The sequence below is a fragment of the Emydura macquarii genome, unplaced genomic scaffold (assembly GCF_026122565.2).
Source record: "Emydura macquarii macquarii isolate MOO-44397 ecotype Brisbane River unplaced genomic scaffold, CSIRO-AGI_Emac_v2 contig_2422, whole genome shotgun sequence".
Classification (NCBI taxonomy): domain Eukaryota; kingdom Metazoa; phylum Chordata; order Testudines; family Chelidae; genus Emydura; species Emydura macquarii.
The window spans coordinates 24091162-24115815 of record NW_027132559.1 but is presented as its reverse complement, the minus strand read 5'-3'; the positions used below and the strand labels follow the sequence as shown (position 1 = coordinate 24115815).

Below are 24654 nucleotides of genomic sequence, written 5' to 3'. Positions count from 1 at the left end.
ACCCCTGCCTTAGGTCTTCAGGGCAGTGTGACCTAATGGCCAGAGTCAATAGCATGACCCCGATCCTCAGGGTAGCATGGCCCAATGACTGGAGTGGAAAGGGCTGCCACCCGGAGATGGGTGGCAGCCAGAGTATGGGGACACGGCCTCATCTTGCTCTACCAAGGCCCAGCCCAGGGCCCAGTCAGTGACTCATGAGTGCTACTGTGTCAGTGGGGATCTGATCAAAACACTCTGCTTCTTCATGGGCCAATAGGTAGCCCTCCCCTTGGGCCACTTCCTACCCAGATTCCTGAAGCCTCCATCCGGGCATCTTCAGGATCTCCGGCTCCTTCAGTGGCCATAGCAGCCTGTCAATCTGGCTCCTGTGGGATGTCCACAGACTCCACGTGCTCCCTGGCTGGAGCCTCCACCACACATCATTCCTCCTCAGCATCCCCCCATAGTGAGCTGAGCTGCTCCCCCTTTATACTGAAACAGCAGTTGGAGCATGTCCAGCAGTGGTGAGGGGGCATGGCTTCTGCTGCCAGGAGTATTGGTTTAACCCCTTTGTCTCCAGTGTGGGGCAAGTAAACCCCATCAGAATAGATTATAGCCTTGTTTTGTCAGACTTTGGGATAATGCATTCATTTTGGGGCACTTTCTTTCCAGAAAAACGGAGAAAATTGAGGCTGTTTACAGAAGTTCAGTAATCAGTGATTGGGGGGTGAAGAGACTGATATATGAAAACAAATTTTAAAAAGAGCCAAATAGGCACTGCTTAACTAAACAATGACTTGGGGTAGCCAGAGAGGGGAACACACACATATAAAAGTCTGCAAGCATTTGAAGCCTATTCACATCAAGACATGAGATGAATTATTTAGGATAGTATGAGGAAGTATAACTAGGAATAAGGCAATGGAATTAAGAAAGGCTGAATAGCTATAAAATCTAAAGTAAATGGCGGAAAGCCCTATCACTTGGGAAACTAAAACTAAATTGGACAAATCTTTAGTAAATGTACTGTAGGGAGATATACTGCATTGTCAGGAAACAGACTGGATAATCCTAATGGTTTTTCATTTTCTCTCATTTCTATGACTACATTAGAATTTTATTCTAAATTTAAGAAAGTGAATGGCAAACAATGGAAAGACAAATACTTTCAAACGTAGTAGGACCAAATTCAGAGATTGTGTTTAAGTTAGGGTGTAAATTGGTAAATGGCTATAAGACTGAGGAAATAAATATGCCTGAGGGAGTCTAAGTAATTTGTAGGGAGTCTACATTGGTGTAACACAGCGGTTCCCAACCTTTTCGAGTGTGTGGACCCCTTTTCAACCTCCAAACATTTCGCAGACCACCACATGCTACTAGTTTTACTTGAAACTGTACATTTCCTCAACGAGGATGTTATTATTTTTCTTTTCCGCGGACCCCCTGTAGTAGCCACATGGACCACCAGGGGTCTGCGGACCACAGGTTGGGAACCACTGGTGTAACATACAAATATAGAGGACTGGAAGAAAGTGCAAATTAAACCAACTTAGAATCCCCTCTTTAGCTGCCTTAGGGCAAAATTCAGAGTTGATGTATAAAGTGGTGTAAATTGCCTCTTACCCCTCACATTGAGTTAATTTCCCTTAGCCTCTTTTACACACTGCTAGAAAAGTGTAAGACACTGCAATGTAACACCAAGCCGCTGTAAGAAAGTGGAAGTTAAAGAACGATTGAGGCAATGTAATTACACCTCTCCTTCAAGCTCCTCAACTGAGTGAGCTCTCGCCCAATTCTGAGTTGGGCTGTTGATTTTCACAGGAGGGCACTAGGCCCAATAACTAGTCAACCCTGGCCACTGGGACAGCAAAAGGCCTAGTCACCACTTATATCCTATTTAAGCCCTCAAAATGCAGTTGAAGTGGTGCCCAGACCTTTGAGCTGGCCCCTTTTACAGGGGTGAATTTAATCCCCAGTACTCTTGTGAGGTGAGTATGTATTATTTGCTCCATTTTACAGGCTGAGTTTAACATCTGGTGGCAAATATCTACTATTTAAGGCAATCAATTTCCAAAAAACCAGATTTGTAACAATTTAAAACTGCAATAGCTGTGTTCATGTTTCACTTATGATGATTATAAATAATCTGTGTCTCCGAGGCAAATTTACCTTATTAAATGATTTAACCAGATAACTTCAAATGTAGAATTTTTTTCTAGTTTGGCAAAAAACAGTAAAATAGATATGCTAAAAATAAAGTGTATTGAGATTCAGAATAAAAAATTATTGCAATTCATTTTGATTTTAATTTGCTAAATCTACTTACTACATGAAGTGATAAATCTCACTTGCTTTGCTGAATGAAGGAACACTTTATAACTGAAGACATTCAGACACAGAAAATACAGATAGTGTTGAAAGGCATTTAAGACCTGATCCAAAGCCCAGTGAAGGCAATGAGAGTCTTTTCATTGACTTCAATGGGTTATGGATCAGGCTGTTAATGCTCATGTGCTAATAATAATATGAGAAGGGCTTTTACATGCTATTTCCTCTAGAGATCAGATTCAGATATCTGAAATCTGAACTTCCTTTGGTTGTTGTGAACAGTAAATAAGGGGGGGGGGGGGGAGGGAGGGAGAAATTGGTCCTGATACATGATCCAGCTACATTTTAGTACTCGGCAGGAAGTGTGAAGAATGCTGAGTGTCAATTCATTCTAATTCATGGAAGCCTACACTTTTCAAGCATACAGCACCTTTGAAACTGTTAAGTGTCCTGCCTGAAATGTCATACTGGGTATACTGTAAAGGAAGGAGGGGGATGCAGGCAGTCAGAGCAAGCTGAAGTAAACTCAGAAAAAGAAACTGGATAGACCTACAGCAATGTAAAACTACAGCATTCAGTCTGTATGTTTTAAATAGCCTATTAACTACAGCGTGTCCAAATATAATTAGTAATACCTACAATTGTGAAGCTTGATCCTATAGGTTGCCAAGTATTCTTGGGAGGTGCCCTCAACTCTTGTGATTTTAGAGGGAGTTGAGGGTGCTTAGTACCACATAGGAACATGTGTTTAACAATATAAGTCAAAATATTTTATGTGTACTTTTCCCCTCTCTGTCTCTTTCTATACAACATAACTGCAAACAACATATATAATACACACACACTAAGTATGGCGTAATTTAATGTATAGAATATATATCTATATTTATATGGGGATGAAGGGAAATGAAGGCTATGTTAGAGAGCCATTACAGTATTAGCAACATTTCTAAATCAGCAATTATGGGCTGGTATATTAGGCACATCTGCTCATTGGCATGAAAGCCTTTCCCTTAGTCGACAAGTTGTTTAGCATTTATATTTCCCAGACTGATGATTAAGCTGTTGCTTAAATAGGCTGAGGGCTATATGACCTCGTGTTGAGCATCTCCTTGGGAGCAGACACCAAAGAGAAATGTTTTGCTATGGCTGATTTATTTTAAGGAATACTCCACAGTAATCAGGGGCAGGATGCAATATGAGGGGCTGGACACTGATTAATAGTTTCAGTGGTGTAGGCACTATTATTAATAGCAAATATTTAGGACAAGCCAGAGTTTTTACCTAATACCATAGGGCCAAATTCTCTGCTGTCCTTCACCCGCACAACTTCAATAGGATCATGTGATGTGAACACTGGCATGGCTTTTAGGTTCCAGTTCAGCAAAGTATTTGAACATATGCTTACGACCACTCTTATTCAGCAAAGCATTTCAGTGTATGCTTAACTTTAAGCATGTGTCTAAATCCTATTGACATCAATAGATCTTAAGCACGTGCTTAAAAGAATTGGGACGGGTGGCTGAATTGGGACTTCAGTGTTCTGTGTTGACAGAAAAAGTCTCACTAATGGCCTTTTCTTTAAAAAATGAACATTTCTAGAAAAAGAATATTTTCTCTTATTCTCTGAAAAATAGGTATGTGACTCTGCCTGTGATTAAACTGTATGATTGCCTTACCTGCACTCAGCCCATTCATGTGTCGTCAGCAAATAGCCGCTTTTTCTTTTTAAAAAAATACTAGCTTCCCAATGGAATGCCCAGCCCTGATAGGTGCTAAAATATTGGATTTTGAAGTTGTGACATTTTTATTTATAGAAAAGCTATTCTGAATCTGTCTAAAATATGTTGGTTAGGATTTTTCCTTTTCCTCAAAGTCTTGTACAGTTGTACATATGATAACTAAGGCTGTGCTGAGGGAGGCATATAGAAAGTGGTCACAATTAAAAAGAAGTTAAACATTTTAAAAACAGGTTTCTGCAAAATATGAGACATATATAAACCACATGGTAGCATGAGCTAAAGGTTTTACTGACATTGGTTTGAGATGACCCACAGAGTTCATGCATGGCTTTGAGACTCATGGCTAATGCAGCCATCCCAAACTCATACCAATAAAAACTTTTTATCACACTGTCCCATCGTTTCTTGTACACATTCAACACCATGCCATCTCTGAGCCTCAAATTCTGGGTGATGCATTATACCTAATTTATGTAGCAAGCACCCCAGACTTACATAGTATATCCCTCACAAGCCCTTTCTCCCCTCATCAGCCCTCTCTGTGTTCCTTCAATTTATTTATTTTGATGGTAAATTCAGTTTATTTTTCATTGTAGATTTTTGTACTGAATATAGCACATAGTACTATAGTGCACAGTAGCAGCTGTTGAGGAAAGGCTGGAGGTTTTGGCAGATGGAGAAGGGACAGGTGGGACTTTTGGCACCCAGGAAGGTGCGGGAGGTGCTTTTGGTTTTTGTTACTCAGAAAGCAGTTGGTTTTGGGGACTGGAAAGGTGATGCATTCTTCTTCTTCCCTACCACATTTGGGCAGAGGTGGAGGGGACTTAAAATTTCACAGGAGGGCAGTGATTTGAATACTTCAATCCCAATTCCAGTAATCCTTGATAGCAACCATCGACCCAACCACACTCCACTCTGATAAATGCCAACTTCATCCAACAATGATCTTCAACAATTAATTCATAGCCCTGCTAAAATGATCAGCTGTGAAATAACTAATCTTGACTTTTTAAAATGTCCTAGTTAGACTTCAGTGTTACCTCACACTGAGCAGAATGGGCAGTTCATACCTCTCAGTGCTATTGTTTCAGATTGCCAGCATTCACTGGCAGACATAGCGTGGGTTTTACATTGAGTTCATTTTTTGTCGTTTGCAATCTTGGGGACGTTGGCTGTGGGGGTTGCCACAAGACAGCTTTGTGCTCTCCCTGTCACCATGCATTTCACATGGGCTAGTCATGAGCCAACGTGAATTCTTCCGTCTGGGGGCGGGGGTGGTTCAGTCACTATTCTATGTCAGGATTTATTACATTAGTTGAAGTTGCGAGTTTGGTTTTCTGAAGTTACTAAAGTCTATATTAAGGCAGACTTGCTTACACACAATATGCACAATCTGTCAGTGAGACAGAGTCATTTTAGACAACATGGGACTGATTTGACTTGTGCGGACATTTACACCTGTATGAAGTGTACAATAAAGTGCTGTTACAGGTGTAAGTGGAGAATTCCGGCTTACTAGCATTTTACAGCCAGTTGGCACAGGTGCAAATGATTCTACAAGTCCAAGGCAATGGAGAATCAGGACTCACGTTTTCTGGAGGAATATGCTCACTTTTCTCTATGTTGACAGTTTAGTACTAAAGTAAGGAAGCTTCAAGAAATATGACAACTCTGCAGACCTCCTGGGCTCCATAGCTGGGGAAGCCTTTGCCTACACCAAAACGGATGCACCCCAATTTGCATTCAGTTTAACTAACTCCACAACTCCTTCAAAACTGGAGGAATTTTCTTGACTTCCAAAGCAGGCCAATCTTCCGTCTCTGATAGTAAATTGGCCACAGAGCCAACATATGGCCTTTTACAGCTGTCATGGCTCAAAAAGCTGCAGCTATTTTCAGCTGGGGCAGGCCCACAATGAAAAGAATACAATGACCATCTAAATGGACCCTAAATTTTATAAGTTTCTAACATAACAAATAGCCCCTTTTCTCCATAGATAGCCATAAGGATCTATGAGTGAATCTCCAAATATATTTAGAATTTTCAGAAATATTTTTTCAGTTTTTGTTCGGTTTGATTTTGAGAGTGACAAACTGTGTCACTTTACTTAAAACTAAATGGTGATGTTATGCCAACGTCAAAAAAGTACAGTTTATGCTTCCTTTTGGTCCTGACCAACTCTACTGGGAGGTCTGGGACTAGGTGGGAGGACACCAGAGTCCTCTCTCTTCCCCAACACCTTTGCACAAGCTAGCTTTAACAGAAGCATTGCCTGAACAATCCTTGTACTTTGGGTCAAATCGTATAAACTGCTTGGCACAGGCAGACCACTCTGAAGTCAGTTGGTCTCTGCGCAGATGTCAGGTCTATCCTTGGCTAGCAGTTGGAGCCTTTGAGCTTCAATGAAGCACTGGAATTTTTTTAGCTCAGTTCTCCCACTGTGAATGAATTATAACCATTAACTCCATTCCCAATTTATGTAGCAAAAGTAAATTCATCATTTGAAGTTTTACCATAAACTTTCGTTTAAAATGTAAATAATTACTCAAGTGAAAATTATGTATTAAATTACCCATTAGATATATTTTAGGTTTCCAAGAGCGTTTCTTTCTACAAAAGAAAGAAATTGTGGAATTACTGTAGCAATGCTCTCCTGCTAGTAATTATTTCACTCAAGACAAATATAAAAGTATTACTAGATTTTATTTTATTTTAAGGGTATTATTTTAAATAAAATGAACAATCCAGAGGAATGCTGGCCAACCCCATCCATACGCTTCAGAGTCCAGGCCCCAGCCCAAGTCACAATGTCTACACAGCTATTTGTAGTGCTATAGCGCGAGCCCTGCAAGCCTGAGTCTGTTGACCTGGGCTGAGACATGCTGCTGCGGACTGCTGCTCACCGCGTAGACATACCCACAGACTCAAATTATTATAGCATATATGGACATTGCTGAATAAGTAGGAGCTTGGAATGAGCAGTTGCCTTCCAGACAAGATTCGATAATATGGTATATCAGACTGATATTAATTAACTATGTTAAGGTGGTCCGTACTCAGGCAAATCAACCACTGACTTTGTTCAGAAAGTTTGTTGGCCTGAGTAAGGACTACAGGATCCAACATGCAGTCCTCAGATGCTGAAAAGGATTTTAACCAAGTATAAATAGCGATTTGTGACTAAAAACCGAGGTGACCTTCGTTTGGAGGGGAATTTTTGTAATGGGGATTTTCTATTTTGTTTATTATTTTTATTGCTGGAGCACAAAAAAGGCTCCAATCAGGACTACAGCCCCACTGTGCTAGATACTGTACATATACTGCTCCAAACAGTTTAAATAATAATGCATTATTCACCTAACTTTCCTGTAGAATTAAACATAGAAAAGGCATCTCTTTTGACATTCCTATTTATCTACTCATGGAACTACTGGCGCCACTTCATAAACTGACAGACTAGAGCCTTTCATTATGTAAAACTCAGACAAGGAATCATAAAGCCCTTCTTTAACAAACTGTTTTCCTCATTACCTACCAAGAAACACTGATTCTGGGTATTTTGTAAATGAATGATGGATTTTGGGCAGATATTGGGAATTAAGGTTAACTAACACAAAATAAAACCTCATCAGTGGAATTTAATCTGACTAGGTGGGATTTTCCGTTTATGTTGGCAAATAGAAGCATTACATATTTGAACTGTTTATTCCGGTAACCTTAGCTAGCTTGAAGAACTGCAACGTTGCTCCTTTGATTAGCGCTGTGCAAAAAAATATCTTGTGAGGTGGAAAGATCTCCCACTCTTTCTATATTTGGCAGGATCGACCCTATAAAAATGTCCATTTTGCCACACCTCTTTTACCCCACTGCAGCTGCTTCCTCTCCTCATCCCACAGTGAGATATTAAAAGTTTGGATGGAGCCTTCTCCAAGTTTATCTGGATGGACAAAAAAGCCAAGAATGCGCTTGTCAAGGTTACAAATATCTAGGGACTGAAGAGATTTTTAGACTAACTGGCTCTTCAGAATACATAGAGAGGCCTGCCAGCTGAAAATTATTAACTGCTGTCTGAGTAGGGATTGGGAGTACATTCTATAGGCAATGGAATTCTTACAGTGTGATAATAGAGCCACTCTACCACCATACATGTTTGAAATGCTCTTGAAGTGCATTTTTAATATCTGGGACTTTGAGACGTCTAAGTAATTTTCTTTGATACTCCTCTCGTGTAAACCTCAGTGATATTTTTTTTTTGTTAGGGTGCCATACAAATCATGCTCACTCCTGTTCCATGTTGACATTCTGAATAACGTAGCCAAACATGCAAGCAACAAAAATCAGGACTTGGCTCCTTCGAGCATTTTTTTGTGAACATGTCCTTCCACCAGGCATTTATATTTGTGCTGACCTTATAAGTTGTTTGGAAATTCAATTTGAGCCTTGCTTTGATGCTAGTAGGAAACTTGGCCACTCTTACATGGGCTTTTAAATATGGTAAAACATATGTTTTTCTATAGTTTGTTTTAAATGCCAGATAGGTAATTATGAAGTGTTGGGTGGTGATGTCCTGTTTAAGCTGTAACGTATGGTAGAAATTATCATCATGGTCAAGAGGAAGATTGAGCTTTCCTAAGACAATGGGCCCCATGATTTATCTCACATCTGTCACATCTTGGGAACTAACTGAAAAAGGTAACTTTAGGATGACTGACAATAGCTTTCCCCTGTTTATTTTTGCCTCTCTGACTCTGTACAGTAATTTGATATTTGTTTTTTTACTGAATCTTAGTAAAAACAACATATCTAAAGTGATTAATTCTATAGGTGGTTAATTCTGTTCATAAACATAATTTCTTGGTGGAAGTGTTTAATTCATCTAATACCCTTTTTTCTCTGAAGTGTTATCCAACATTAATATTTAATTATTTATTTGCACAAAAAATGTCCTAGGTATTTCCCCAAGATCTGAAGACCTTTTAGACATAGATGGGTCTACAGCTGGGATTGGCATGGGGGATATCTTACCCTAGCCAGAGAGTGTGACTACAACACGTCAAACACCATTCACAGCAATAGTCCTTTCCTTAAAGAGCTTATTTCCTAGCGTGTGTGTAAAGCACCCAGCAAATAGGCTCCTGCTCTCAGTTGGAGTTACTAGGCGATAATGAGGTAATAATAATAACAGTAATGTGAGTGGATGCTGGTATGGTGTTACATTACATTATTAACAGAATGAATGTTAACAAGTATATAAGAAATATTCTGATTCTGCACTGAAGAAATGAATATTGATCTCATAGCTGTGTAAGCCTGGAATAAGTTCACTGAAGTCAGTGGAGCTGCACTGATGTAAAACTAGTGTGAGGGTAGAATCAGATTTGATGGCTCTCTAAATTCCACTCCTAGAGGCTTTCATACACTGTGGAAGTAAAGGGCCTGATTCTGGTTTGATTCTCACCAGTTTTACACCAGAGTAATTCATCTGATTTCCATGAAGATGTTCGCAATTTACAACAGTGGCAGTGACAGCAGAATTTGCCCCAGTATATGCAATCTTTAGAAAGCAAACAAATACTGGAGAGTAATGCTAGGTTTCCATCCACTTGCCCATCATCTTTTTGTTGTGGATAATGGAGTCAGTGCAGTCAAAAGGTCCTTTCTGTCTTTCTGACTGAAAGACATAAAGCCAGGGCCAGTGCTACCACTAGACAAACTAAGCAGTCGCCTTGAGCAGCAAAATTTGGGGGGCGGCAAAAAACCGAATGAACTGTTCATGAAACTACATAAGTGAACGAACAGGCTTCAGCAGTGGGCATGAAAGGTCAATGAGAATGTAGAATCAGTATAATAATATTGTCCCTTTTCCATGTAAAATAAATCTGTAATTACAAATGCAGAATTTTTATTCATACTAATGCACAAGATTCATTTTTGAAAGTTAATTGTGGGGGGAGAGGGCGCAAGGCTGAAGGTTCGCCTAGGTGCCTAATACGCTTGCACCAGTTCTGCATAAAGTTATAAGTCAGGGTGCTGCTGTGTATGTACCTCTTGCAGAACCTTTAAAAACTTTCCTTTCCTGCTTGAAACTACCCAGGCTTTTGTGCTAAAACGCTAGGGAAGCACCAGCATTCCCAGCAGCCCAGGTGCGATGTGTAATTAACTAGAGAAGCAGAGAAGGGTTATGCTCAGATGGGTTCATTATAATTACCTAGGGGTGATCACAAGTATCAACATAATGCTGCTGACATTATACATCTGCTACAAAGTAGCAAGTATCCCCTCACATTCCCCTCCATGACTGTGTAGAGAAGGAAGTCTGAGATTTTTCTTTGACCTAGCAGTCTCATTAGATTGCCTTTTCTCCCAGTGAATTCCCAAAGACATATGTTCAGATATATCTATCCTGGTACAGTATGTTGAAATAAAAACTTAATTTCCTTTGGAACACAGAATCATCTCATCATATGATTGTGTCACATCACCTCTTTTTTTTCTCCTTTTTTTTTTTTTTTTTTTTGCAATTTAACATAGAAATTTGGGGAGGCAGGCACAGGAGTTAAATGCTGGGCTAAATCCACTGCTGTTGAAAGCAAGAACAATTTAATTGAAATCAGCTGACTTATCCCTGCCAGTGGTGAACCAGCTATAGGTCGTCATAGATTATTTTTCAATATTTTATTTGTTGTTACTTAGGAGGAAATATCCAGGTAGCACTGTAACTCAATGTACATGGTTAGGCCATGCCTACACTAAAATGTTAGGTCGACCCAACTATGTCACTCATGGGCGTGAAAAATCCATACCTCTGAGTGCCACAGTTAAGCCAACCTAACCTCCAGTGTAGACAGTGCTAGGTCAATGGACGAATTCTTCCATCGATTTAGCTACCGCCTCTCGCAGATATGGATTAACTCCCATCGCTGTAGTGAGTGTCTGCACTGAAGCACTGCAGCTGTGCCACTGTAGCAGTTTAAGTGTAGATATAGGCTTAGGTTTATAGACAGTCAAGCTATAAAAATACAATTGTGGAAAAGGGGAGAGAGTTTTCTTCCCTATTTCGGTTTCCTTTGACACATTATATTATAATACAGCAGCAGATGGCACCTAAGTTATGTAGCCAAGTCCTGAGGAAACAACGGCCTAGAGCGGCAAGAAGCCAGAGGATTCCAGGACAACAGGGAGGAGCCAGGGAGTTGGCACCATCTTGGTAGGAGTAAGTGAGGCTCAGCGGAAGGAAGAAGGACTATGTTGCCCTGCGTACAGGGATGCATAAGCCCATGGAACAGGACTGTGAAGGACTCTCCTAGACTAGGACAGTTGGTGAAAACTTTGGATGTAGGCTAGGGTGTCCCCCAAAGGCAGGCGAAGGCCGAGGAGCCAGGAGCGGTGCCCTACCAAGCTGGAGATCCAGACTGAGCACCTACTGAGCAGGGTATCCCACCAGGCTAGTGGATCTCAGTTTTATGGGCCCCACTGGCAGGATTAGAGGGGTTGGTTGGAGGTGGAGTGTTAAGGTTCCAGGCACCTTTGGATGTGGACAAAGGGATTGTCTACTGTTTCACTGTTGCTGTTGAATCTATTCAGTTCCCGATCCCCTGTTGTCCCAGTTAATATATAGAAAATAGATATTCAGGCCTGCCTGTAAAGGCCCATGTTTTGTAAGTATATCCTTATTATTTAGCTGGTTATAGGGGTATAAAACAAAGAATCAAAACCACAGGCCTTCTCTCACTGTGATAGTCTGAGGCCTTGTACTTTGACTCAGATGCAGGAGTGGTGGCCATAAGCTGGGAAGCATGCAGTCACATACACACATTACAACATAACATCTAATACCAGGCTGTTAAGGCAGTGATCCCATCTAACACCTCCAGATAAAGAAAAGATCCTAGAATATTTAAAGGAAATTTGGTTTGATAGCATTCTGTCTGGCAAAAGAATTACTTATCAACAGTTGTGGTTGCAAAATCTACATTCCTTATTGTTTTGTCTTTATGGTACCCAATTCTCTATTATTTGTTTGAATGATTTCTGTCTGGTTCTTTGATTGTTTCTGTCGGTTGCATAACTAAGTGGGATCAGTTAAGGTGGTGGGATATGATTGGTTAAAGAATTATGTTACAGTATGTTAGGATTGGTTAAAGAATCATCTTGTAATATTGTTAAAGAAATGATTGGTTAAGATACATTATAAAAACTGAGGTAAAACAGGAAGCAGGGGGAAGATTTATTGGTGTAAAGGACTGAGGGGTCCTAATGGATGCTTGCTTGAAAAAATCCCAATAAACCTGTTGTATTGCCTGCTGCTGGACTCTGGACTTCTGCTTCTGTCAGCGAACTAAGAACTGAAAGGACTGAGGGGGGTCCTAACAGTCCCTTTGGGGTGAACCCATTCCTTTGCTTAACATTCTGTTATATAAAAGGCCTCAGAACTCCTCTGTGCGCAATTGGGACTTTGTGTTTGGGGCTTCCAGATCCACATAAGTAAAGGGGAGGGGTCTGAGCCCAATCTGAAGAGGAACAGGTGCAGGCTCCCTACCTCAGGACATCTACCCATACCTGTGTCCAGCACAGAGCAAGAGGGAGGGGAATTGGCACAATATTTTATCCTGTAAACTGAATGGAACGTTGAAATGATTGCTTCAATCTGACTGGCTAATGTACAGGTTGCTAAATGTCTAGCCATGCTCTACATGTAGAATTTGAAACTGTATTAACCATTAAGAAAAAACATACACCTATTTTTTGTATTTACTTATTTGCATTTTCCAGCTGATAATAGCAATTATGAACGCAGCTCAGGCTACTTCCTGGGGATTAGTTACTGGCTGAGGTTTCTCTCATCTGATCATTAATCCTCAGGAAACACTCTGCATCCCCTTGAATCAGATCTCCAAACTACGGTGTGAATAATAAAAAAAGGATTAAATACAAAGGGAAGTATTACAGGGAAGTAATAAACATGTACTTGGTATTATATCAGTATAGCAAAAATAAATACACTGACATTTGTTTCATACTATTCTATGGAATCCAGCTGTGATTTTGAATTTTAAGACATTCAAGTAGAATTCAGATTTAGATTCTTCCACTGATTCTTTCTGTACAACCAACCCCATATTCCTAGTCTCAATTAGTCCATTTCCTGGCAAGATGAAAAGCAATTTCTTGTAAAGTATATTCTTTAAATTCCTAAGAGATAAGGAATTAAGGAAAGTAGATAATGCTGGATTTTTGAATGATCATATTACATAACAAACACAAATTATGGATCTGTCAAAAGACAAGTACGGAACACTTTGCTACAGTTCTTATTTAAGACTGCAATTGAAATCAAATCTACTGAGTTCAATGGATGTTTTGCTTGAGAAAGGAGGGTAAGATTGAGCCTTTGCAGATCAATATTCCTGTTTATTTTTCCTCACCACAATAAATCTCCCTTTTCATTTGCTACTAAAGGGTGCAATTTATAAATCTAACAAACATTTAAACAACTAAAAATAACTCCAAAGGAATAACAAGGGTGTTTTAAGTGTTTACTCATATATTTAGCAAAATTAATGCTCTTTGGCATTATTATCTTCATGTCAAACAAATTACTGCCTTCTAGCTGATGTGGTGAAATAATAGATATACATTATAAAGTCAGAGAGGAAATCTTGGAATGCCATTTTATGTACAGATCCTTGGAAGCTCCCAAAGAAAAGCCTGTTTCACTTGCTTGTATAAAATGGGTCTAGTTTTAACAGAGTGATACTATTTATAGAAAATATAAACTAAGTTTTGAATAACTGATCAGTCTTTATGAGCCTCTCATGTTTAGAATTTCATGAAGCATGGTCCTATTTCTGAACAGACCACTAAAATTAGTTAGCATAGTTATTACTGCATATTGTAAAATGTCTGATATTTATAACATCTCTGTCTATTGTCTAATGCATTCTAGCTAGTGATCATACATTTCGCATGGGATCGGTTCAGTCTGCTAATATCTTAGGTTCTTATACTGCACTTATCAGCATGGTATTTGAGTTTAACCTATTGATTATTCATTTGAAATGTAATCTAAGTTATTTCTTAGGGGAGGAAGACTACAACAAACTTGTGTATGTAATCAGGCTGTGGTGAAAGGCTTTCAAATATTAGATTTAGTTTGGTAAAAAAAATTCTGGATGTTTTTGAAAATTTACATATTTAAACATTAATATGTTGGGCTTGGATTCTATAAACACTTAAGTGCATGCTTAACTAAAACACGTGACTAGTTCCACTGAAGTCAATGTGACTACTGACAAAAACGATAAGTATGTGCTTAGGTGTTTGCGAAACGAGGGCTTGGAGAGTAGGAAACTGAGAAGCATGACACTGAGAAATTCCATTGTCTCCTCCTATTTCATAGAACCAGGTAAGATGACAGGGTGGTAAAAATGTTTGTATTCTGTTAATACTGGTGCTCTCCCTGCACATTTGGAACTGCACTACTGGTAATGTGAGAATGGACAATTTCCCCAAAAGATTAGCACAGATACAGACAGAATGTGGTCAATAGTAAGGTAAACTTCCAGTTGAGTTGATGGAGTTGAGCTTTTAAGCAAAAAGTGAATACCTAACTGTAGCTTTGTATTTCAGGAGTTGCAGAGCACCTTTTCTGAGAGTTCAGATGCAATTCACCACTGATTCTGTTTCCTTCTCATCTATGCCTTTGTGACTGACAACAATGGAGTTTTGCTCTTCAAACAATTTTTTTAAAAGTTTTTTAAAATGCCATTTTTTCTTTTCAATTAATAAATGTGTTGTAAGTGTATAGTTTGAAAATAACAGAGTTGTCATCATAACATTCCAGGTGTGAAAAGTCACGCACTGCTTATTATGCTTGAAATGGAAAATTTAGTTATAGTTTGGCCATTCTGGGAGGTCTTCTTTCCCGCTCTAGTCGATTGTTCTGTGACTTTTTCAGGATTCCGAGAGCAGCCAGGTGTTAGACACATGTCACAATGCCTGTAAATATTTAGCCACAAACCATTGCACAGAACAGAAGACTGGATGAATTTTAAGTAGAGATGCATTGGGAAACCTGCAAACACATTTATTCCATTCTGGCAGATACACCAGTTGACTTATTGACATTCCACATCTGTTTCAATGGGTTAACTGAATTTATAAATATCTGTTTTGTAGCAACACTAATTTGTGTGTCATTTTAGATTTCTTTTTTTTATTTTATACATTAGCATCTCTATTAAATCATCTACAGCTGGGGAGATTGCCTGCTGCTGGTAGTTTCAAATATTAAACAAACACTTCAAAATCTATTACTTTCCATCAGTACCTGTCTTTCAGTGAGGTCCAGATTTACTGCTATCTCATATCTCCTCAGCCTGGTCAGGTAGTTATGATGGGCAAATTCTGCTTCTAACTCTCTGATTTGTTCCTTGGTGAAGGCTGTCCTTTCCTTCCTAGGTTTACTGTTGACCTCTGATTTGTAATTTCCTTCCTGGGAATCTGAAACAAAGGAGAGGTAAAAGTGAAAGTTACGACAATGGAGTGATTTATTAGGAACCAAACCCCACAGATTAAGGCTGTGCTCACTTTGGCCCCGTCCTGGAATAGCAGAAGCACACTGGCTTTGACACTAGTGGAACCTCCGTTGCCACAGAGCAGAGTAACAGGAGTCTTCCCAAGAGGTGTGAATTGCCTCTATTCATGATTGTGGAGTATTAACTTTAAAGCCTCTCTCACTGTGTTTTATTCCCTGAACTGTAAATCTATAGAACTTCCGTGAAGCTTCACTCTCCGCTCACATAATCCTGAATGCATCTAGAGCACTAGCACTAAATAGGACGAGTCTTCAGGCTAGTGACCTACTGTAAAGGGTTGGCTCCATTTTATTATGTCACTAACTTTAAAACAAAGCTATCCTATCAGAGGGCACCTTTTCAATTTTATCTAATTACCACTTTACAGAAATAAAATAAATAAGAGAAGAGCATGTGAAATCAGTCAACAGCATGAGGATGAAATGGACTGGCACCTATTGCAGAATCATAGGGTGCTGCCTCCTAGCTTGCTCAGAGGTAGACATTCCATGAACCCTTTAAACTTCTAGATATGTCATAGAAAGTAGTGCTGCCACTATAGCACATACCCTAAACTATTCTCGCTGAAGATGCAGGGAAATTATTATCTCTGCCATGATCACAACAGTGCAAATCACCTCACAACCCTGATGGTTTCAGTTACTGTCATAGAAAGGTACCATGGGCCTGATCCAAAACTACTAAATCAATTAATCTTTCCATTGTCATCAATGACTTTGGTTCAGCTCGCATTTGAATAAATACTATGATCTGATTGTGGAAGTTCCTAAAGTTTTGTCCCATAAAATGTCTTTTGCCCTATCTTTTTCATATATGGGCATATTACAATACCTGTAAATCCAACATTAGTAGGCGTTCAGCACAAGAATCCTGGCCTCATGAACCATCTTAAAAATGTCACAGATATATGTCACACTTCAGCTGATGATTTAAATAGAAACCTGCATCAATTTACAAACGGACAGACCCATAAGTAGTCTCTCTATGACTTTCTGGCTATGTTTACACTGGTGGCGGCAAAATCGCCACCGTCAGATCGATCTTTCATGATCGATTGAGCGGTCAGTGAGACTTGCTCAATCGATGAGAGAGTCGACTTAATAAGTCCACCTCCTCAACTAGCGTAGCGCTGAGCCAACGGGAACGCTTTTCCCATCGGCTCAGCACAACGTGAACAGTGCGCAGAAGCAGTCGACGGGAGTTACGCAAACTACGCAGAGTAGTTTGCGTAACTCCCGTCGACTGCCGCCAAATTTCCGGGTAAGTGTGAACAAGCCCTCTGTGTCAGATGAGTCATCCGCATGCTTGAAATAGCCTACCAGACCACTGAGCCCAACAGCAAAACTACTAACAATTATGCAGGTTCATAAGAGTAGAATGAGATTGGGTTTTGGGTCAGAATAACCCTGTTGCTTGAGAAAAGACACAGTGGCTTTTGTGCAACTGAATGAGAAATCTTGATGAATGATTCAGTGCTACAGTCACAGTTTATGCTGCCAAAGGCCATGAGTTCAAATCCCAACAGAGTAATTTAAAGAACAAAAAAAAAACCCAACATCACTGATACCATGGTGGTGGGCATGATGTTTTATCTAATGCAGATTTCCAGAACCTCAGTATGGGTGAAACTGTGTCCTGTCCCAGTGAGGGTGAGAGTAGGGTGGAGAGGGGTAAAAAACAGACTTCTCCCACTGCTCCACTGTAAGCAAAAAGGCTGGACAAAATTTAAGTCCTTGTTCTTAGGGGAGCACAGGTCCTTCCTAATAACCCAGGGTGCAAATCAGCTCAAAGATGGCAGAAAGGAAACTCTGTCATGCTACCCTCTTCCTCCTGTACTAGCCTGCAGAATGTGTTGCATCAGCCAATGAGGTGCACCACCAGGAAAGAACGGTGACTTACCTGTAACTGTTGTTCTTCTTTGAGATGTGTTGCTCATGTCCATTCCCAAATTAGGTGCATGTGCACCACATGCACCGGTGCCAGACAACTTTACCCCCTAGTAGTACCTGTAAGAGCCAACTCTAGCGCCCTCTGCAGCGGTGCACACATGCGCCCACATATAGGCTCCCGCTCCATCTCAGTTCCTTCTTGCTGGAACTCCGACTGAGGGGAAGGAAGGTGGGTGTGGAATGGACATGAGCGACACATCTCGAAGAAAAACAGTTACAGGTAAGTAATCGTTCTTTCTTCTTCGAGTGCTTGCTCATGTCCATTCCCAAATTAGGTGAGTCACCAGCAGCGTCTCTGGTGGCAGGCAGGAGTTCATGGACGTGACACTTGAAGTACTGCTCTACTGAAGCCAGCGTCATCCCGAGCTTGCTGCGTTAAGGCATAGTGAGACGCGAATGTATGTACCAATGACCAGGTAGCTGCCCTGCAGATGTTCTGGATGGGGACATGAGCTTGAAAGGCTGCAGGTGAGGCTTGTGCTCTCGTTGAGTGGGCTGTCAAGGACCCCGGAGGTGCAACTGCAGCCTGCTCATAGCAGGCTTCGATGCAGGCCATAATCCACTTCAAGATATGCTGTGAGGACACCAGCAGCCCCTTTATTCGGTCCTCAATAGCCATGAAGAGTTGCATCAAACGACAAAAAGGTTTGGTCCCATCAATGTAAAAAACCAGGGCCCATCTCACATCGAGAGAGTGCAGGCATCTCTCTTCACTGGAGCTGTGTGGTTTGGGACAGAAGACAAGTAGGAAGATGTCCTGGTTAAGGTGAAAATGAGAGAGCACCTTAGGCAAGAAAGTCCGGTGTGGGCATAGCTGGAATTTGTCCTTGTAAAACACTGTGTAGGTGTTAATGCCCTGATCTCCGAAACTCATCTGGCAGATGTAATAGCCACCGGAAAGGCGACCTCCCAAGAGAGGTACGTAAGGGAGCATGAGGCCATGGGTTCAAAGGGTGGTATGGTGAGTCTGGAAAGGACCAAGTTCAAGTCCCACTGAGGAGAAGACTCCCTTATTGGTGGGAAAAGCCTTTCTAATCCCTTCAGGAGCCTGGCCATCAGCTCGTGTGAAAATATTGTTCTACCTACTACCAAAGGGTGGAAAGCAGATATGGCCGCTACATGGACCTTAATGGATGAGAAGGCCAATCCCCCTTGCTTCAGATGGAGCAGATACTCCAAAATGGTTGGGATCAATGCCTCCGTCGGGGACACGCCACATTCGGTCGCCCAGTTGGTGAAGCACTTCCACTTAGTCCTATAGGCTGATCTGGTCAATGGCTTCCTGCTTTCCAAGAGCATGCATTGAACTTGGGTGGAGAGCAGGCCTGTTCCTCCTGATTCAGCCATGGAACATCCATGCCATCAGATGTAGGAAGCTCAGTTCCAGGTGGAGCAAGTGACTTTGATCTTGAGACAGGAAATCCAGTCGCAGCAGTAGGGTCCAGTGCCTTGGTCCCACTAACTCTAAAAGCATCCCGAACCAATGTTGTCGGGGCCTCACTGGTGCTATAAGGATGGCCCGTGCCTTGTCCCCCTTCACTTTCAGAAGAACTTTGTGGATTAGAGGTATTGGCAGGAAGGCGTACAAGAGGCTCTCCGACCAGGAGAGGAGAAAAGCATCGGTGATAGAGCCTGCACTGAGACCTTGACGGGAGCAGAAGCGATGGCACTTCCTGTTGTCCCTGGTGGCAAAGAGGAAGATGCGGGTCACTACCTCCAGATGGAGGGACCACTCATGGCGAGAACAGAAGGACCTGCTCAGACGATCCTTCAAAGAACTGTTGACTCCCAGGAGATGTACTGCTATCAGATGGATGTTGTGAGTGACACAAAAGCCCCAGAAACTGACGGCCTCCTTGCACAAGGCGGGAATCAGGCCCCGTCCCCCACCCATCTGTTGATATAGTACACAGAGGCCTTATTGTCCGTGAATATCTGCACCACTTTGTTGGTAAAATGTGGCAAGAAGACTGTACAGGTTTGACGAATTGCCCTGAGTTCCTAGATATCGATGTGCAGCCACAGTTCCCTGGAGATCCACATGTCCTGATCTTTAGGGAACCCAAGTGAGCTCCTCATCCCAAGTCCAAGGCACCAGAAATCAGCGTTGCTGATGGCTGGAGTGCTTCAAAGGGCATTCCTGAGAGCACTCGATGTGGATCTGTCCACCACACCAGGGAAGTAAGTATTTCCAGAGGAACCATAAGTATCCTGTCCAGGTGGTGCCTGACTGGAGAATGCACCGATGCCAACCACATCTGGAGAGTTCTAAGGTGCAGTCTGGCACGGGGAACCACATAGGTGCAGGCCGCCATGTGGCCCAAGAGGCTGAGGCAGACACTTGCTGTCATGAGGTGGTGTAGAGGGGTCCCTAAAGAAGGACGGGGAGGGAGGGTGGAAAGGCGGCAAATTGGAGGGTATAGCCAATGGCCACCATCAGTCCAAGGCTATGGTGCCCCAGACCGGGAGGAAATGAGCTAGGCGAGAAGAAAATAAAAAGTAGGCTGGATCCACGGGCAAAACTCAGAGGTTGCTCCTGGGTGCACCTTCAAAAGGTCTTCTTTCCGCACCGATTATGGCGGCTAGAGCCCAGTTGCAGGCCAGCAGATGACAAACCGCCCTGATGTCTTTTATATTCTTTGACTTTCCTCTTATAGGAGTCCCTGCAGGAGTATTTCCCAGACCGCTGTTGATGTGGAGGCTTGAAGTGCCTCCTAGAGGAAGACGGGGTATAGAGGCCAAGGGAGTTCAGTGTTGCCCTCGAGTCTTTTGTGCTGTGCAGTCTGGAGTCCGTCTGCTCAGCAAAGAGGGCTGTGCCATTGAAAGGGAGGTCCTGAATTAACTGCTGGACCTCTGACAGGAGACCTGAGGACTGCAGCCATGATGCCCGTCTCATCAACACCGCTGAGGCCATTGCCCTGGCTGCCGAGTCCACTGCATCAGAAGTGGCCTGCAGAGATGCCCTGGCTAATGCTCTCCCCTCTTCCATGATGGTCTCGAACTCCTGTTTGGAGGAGGGGGCCAATGAGTCTGCAAACTTTGGCAGTCACTAGAAGATATTGAAATGATACCTTCCCATCCGTGCTTGTTGATTTGCCACCCGTAGCTGTAAGCTAGCTGTGGAATAAATTTTTTGACCGAACAAGCCCTGTCTTTTCGCCTCTTTATTCTTGGGGGTCGAGCTCACTTTCCCTGTCTGCCCCTCTCATTGGTGGCTGTGACCACTTGGGATTCCGGTGCGGGGTGGGTGTAGAGGTATTTGAACCCCTTCACCGGTATGTAGTATTTCCTCTCTGTCCTTTTCAACATGGGGGGCAGGGAGGATGGGGTTTGCCACAGAGCCTTGGCTAATTTAACCACCCCTTTATGGACTGGGAGGGCCACTCTACTGGGAGCCGCTGAGGCCAGTATCCCAAAGAGTTTGTCCACTGGCTCGTTCAGTTCCTCTATTTTAAGGCCCAGGTTGGAGGCGACCCGTTTCAGCAGATTCTGGTGTGCTCTAAAATCATCTAGCGGTACCGCTGATGAAAGACCCATGACTGTCTCATCTGGTGACGATGAGGAGGAGGCCAGCAGCTGAGGTGGGGGAGGAGCCTCTGCTTTGGAAGCGGTGAATTCCCCCAGGTTCGAGGTGCGGTTGGTCCTTGTGGTCGGTCTCCGTGTCCAGGTGAGATGCCAAACCTTGAGGGGTGGAGGACTGCAGCACTGATGTTCCTCTCCCGGAACCGGACTGCGGAATCTCTGAGGGAAATCCCCACCAGTAAGGCCATGGTTCGGGCCATTGACCTTGTGGACACGCTCCCATTGGCGGCACTATAGGGAAGCCGAGCATCGGTGCCACAGTCTGCCTCATATGAATAACCTCCTCGCTGCCCCAAGAGGAGGTGTCGCTGTCTGATGGCCAGGGTGGTGCCGAGTCTGAATAGTTCATGGTGCCTTGTGGAGCACACTGATGCTCCAACACCGGTCAGTGGTACAGAAAGCCTGAGCAATGGGCGTGCCGGGACCTGCTCTTGTCCTTTAGCTTTTTATACGTACTAGATGATTGAGGCCGCAGTGCTGGGGAGACGTGTCATGAATCCGGCGACCTGCGCCACTCCATAGCTCCATGGTGCTGTTCCACGGGAGCCCGATCTAACACTGTCCTGACCTGGACAGCATGGTCACAGGCGATCCCCAGAGTCGAGAATGGTGCCTTGAAGATGGGGACTGTTGTGCAGATCTGTCCCTTGCTATGTCGCCTGTTGGTGCCGGTGCCGAATCTCGGTGTGGTAGCCTGCCGTCCCTCGGCGTCAGTGGCACAGGCAATCTCAGGAGGTCTTTCATTGCCCGGAAAGCCTCCAGAGTCGATGGCACAACCAGGCGGTAAGAGCCTCGACCGCTACCCGGAGTTGGTGGAGGGCCCGGTGCTGGGAGTCAACACTCGCAGTGGCGAGGGACCCTTCTGAGGCAGGGAGGATTGGCAGCCTGACACGGGTCTCACCTGGTCCCTCTTAGTCTTCTCCACAGGGGAGCATCCCCACTTAGTGCAAGTCTTCTTCAGCTTCTTCTTCGGTACCAGAGATGGTGAATGGTGCCACGATGAGGAAGAGGGTGCCGGAGGAGCACTGTCCACTGAGGCTGTCGTGCTCGGTGCCAAGTCCGATCTACCAGGCTCCGACACCGGTCTAAGTGCTGACTCCATCAGGATGGCCTTGAGACAAATATCTCCTTCTTTCTTAGTCCAAGGGCTAAAACTTTTACAGCTCTTGCACCTCTCATGGACATGCGCTTCCTCCAGACACTTTAAACAACTTTGATGCGGGTCACTCCTTGGCATAGGTTTCTTATACGTAGCGCAGGGTTAAAATCCCAGGGAATGGGGCATGCCCCGACCCTGGAACTCTCACAACTAACAAACTGGAACTAATTATAACTAAACTATTAACTATGTACACTATAACAATGAATAAACCACTAGTTTTTAGCAAGAGAAGTTGTGAAGGCAAGAGACGTTCCAGCAGCGTCACTGGTGGCAAGAAGGAACTGAGAGGGAGGGGAAGCCGACAGTGCCTATATGCGGGTGCATGTGCGTGCAACTGCAGGAGGCACTAGAGTCGGCTTCTACGGGTACCGCTAGGGGAAACAGTTGTCCGGCACCAGTGCATGTGGCACGCACACATACCTAATTTGGGAATGGACACGAGCAAACGCTCGAAGAAGAATCATAATTCTCCTCAACATTTTCAGCATGCTGGAGGGCTGTGCACACTGCGTTTCCTTCCTGGAGTTTCTCCTCAGCTGCTGCAGCTCTCTCACACTCAAATTTGGGTCCATGTGTAATTTACAAATCTCATTCTATAGGCTTGAATCCCTATGCCAGGACTCTCCATATGTCACTTTAGATGAAAGCCTAAACCATCTTTTTAGGATTAGGAGTGATAGTTACACTTGCACCAGCACAAACGCTTTCCTTATATGTCTCTGAACATACACTGATTCTACGTGAACAGCAGCAATGTTGTTCATGAGGTTGACAGCCAGAATGGTGGTTTGATTGTGGTTCACTTAAGCACTGCTTCATGCTTTAGTATTAAACACTGAGGGTTGGTCTATAACAGGAAAGTTATACTGGTATAACTATATTGGTGGTGGGGTGTCATGTTTTACTGATGCAGTTATAAGCACCTTTATATTCATATAACCATGTTGATATGAGGATTTATACCAGTATAGCGTATTTCAGTCCTGAACCAGAATAAATTATACTGGTATAAGCACTTTTATACTGGTATAACTATGTCCACAGTAGGAGGGTTTTGCCACTTTAACTCTACCAGTATAGTTAAAATGGCAAAACTTTCTAATGTAGCCCTAATTCAAAGCAGTTAGTACTGACCTCCTGCAAAAGGCGTAATGCTCAGGACATAAACAAAGGCCATGAACAATGGGATCTTTTCATCTTTATACATGCAATATGTCTCCTCATTATGGTAAAAGGAGTATTATGTGAATATAGAGAAAGGAGACAACTCAGAGTACCCCAGGTGTGCACATATACTAATCACTAGAAAGAATCATTTTGACTAAAATCCATTGAATAACACTGGGTTCCTGTGAAAAAAATCCCTTCCCTTCTGCGGGGCATGTGCTCCAATACTGGCCACATTCACTATTCTGTCAAAGTATCTAAGACTTTTCTGATGTGAGAAGAATGTTCCATAGTACCACCTACAATTAAGCAGAAAGTATCAAATCGTGCCATGGCAATTTGGAAAAACCCTGATGGCAAGCATATGGATCATCACAGAGAACAGTAAATTTACTAAGAATGCAGTAAAACCTTAATGATAAAAAATACACCTCAGTGAGACAAGTCATCCTTTGGATAATAGGATCTGTTGATCGAAGTCAAAGCTTTAAGTTTTAAACCTGTAAAAGTCAGTCAGCAATTCAACCCCAAGCCCCTGGGACACTGACGCACAAAGAGGCAAATGTAACTGTCACACAAGCACCGAAGGAGTATTTGTCCTTCCTGCTTGCTAGCATGCAGCCTGAAATGGTGGGTTTGTACAGCCAGTAACATTAGCCCACACAGATCCTGTGTGAAACTAAAGCTGCAGGGGCAACTCGTTATTTAGACGTTCCTACCATTACTGGATACTCGTTATAAGTAAATGTCACACTGTACATTTCTGGCAGCGGTAGTTTTGCCAGCAGTAGGTTTTCATTGGCAGATTGGCATACAGTCTGCATTTTTGTGAGGTTTTTTTGCATCTCCCTGAATGCTGATGTCACTGAGGGCTCAGTGTTTGGCAAAGCATGTTTTAATTGGCCTTCACACTGGATGCATCCAACATGGCATGCAAATCACTGAATATGTTTCATGGCTTGTCATGCACACCTTTTTTGGCTGGCACAGCCCTCTAGCTGTCTCAGTTATCATGTTTGGAGATTCTTCATGCACACACTGGTTGACAGAGCACAGTCTAAGCCCGTTTACCTTTCACAGAATGACAGTTATAGCTATCTACCAGTAGGGCCGCTTACATTAATTTGCTTGGCTGCAGTACCAGTAGC

General features: G+C 42.8%; 1 protein-coding gene across 1 annotated transcript in view; it reads right to left on the bottom strand.

Moving 5' to 3' along the window:
* MEOX2 (mesenchyme homeobox 2) overlaps positions 1 to 24654 on the bottom strand; it is a 72900-nt gene that overhangs the window by 4652 nt on the left and 43594 nt on the right. Inside the window, exon 2 of the mRNA XM_067562115.1 lies at positions 15379 to 15551. Coding sequence (XP_067418216.1) covers positions 15379 to 15551 — 173 coding nt within the window. The remainder of the gene's footprint in view (positions 1 to 15378; positions 15552 to 24654) is intronic.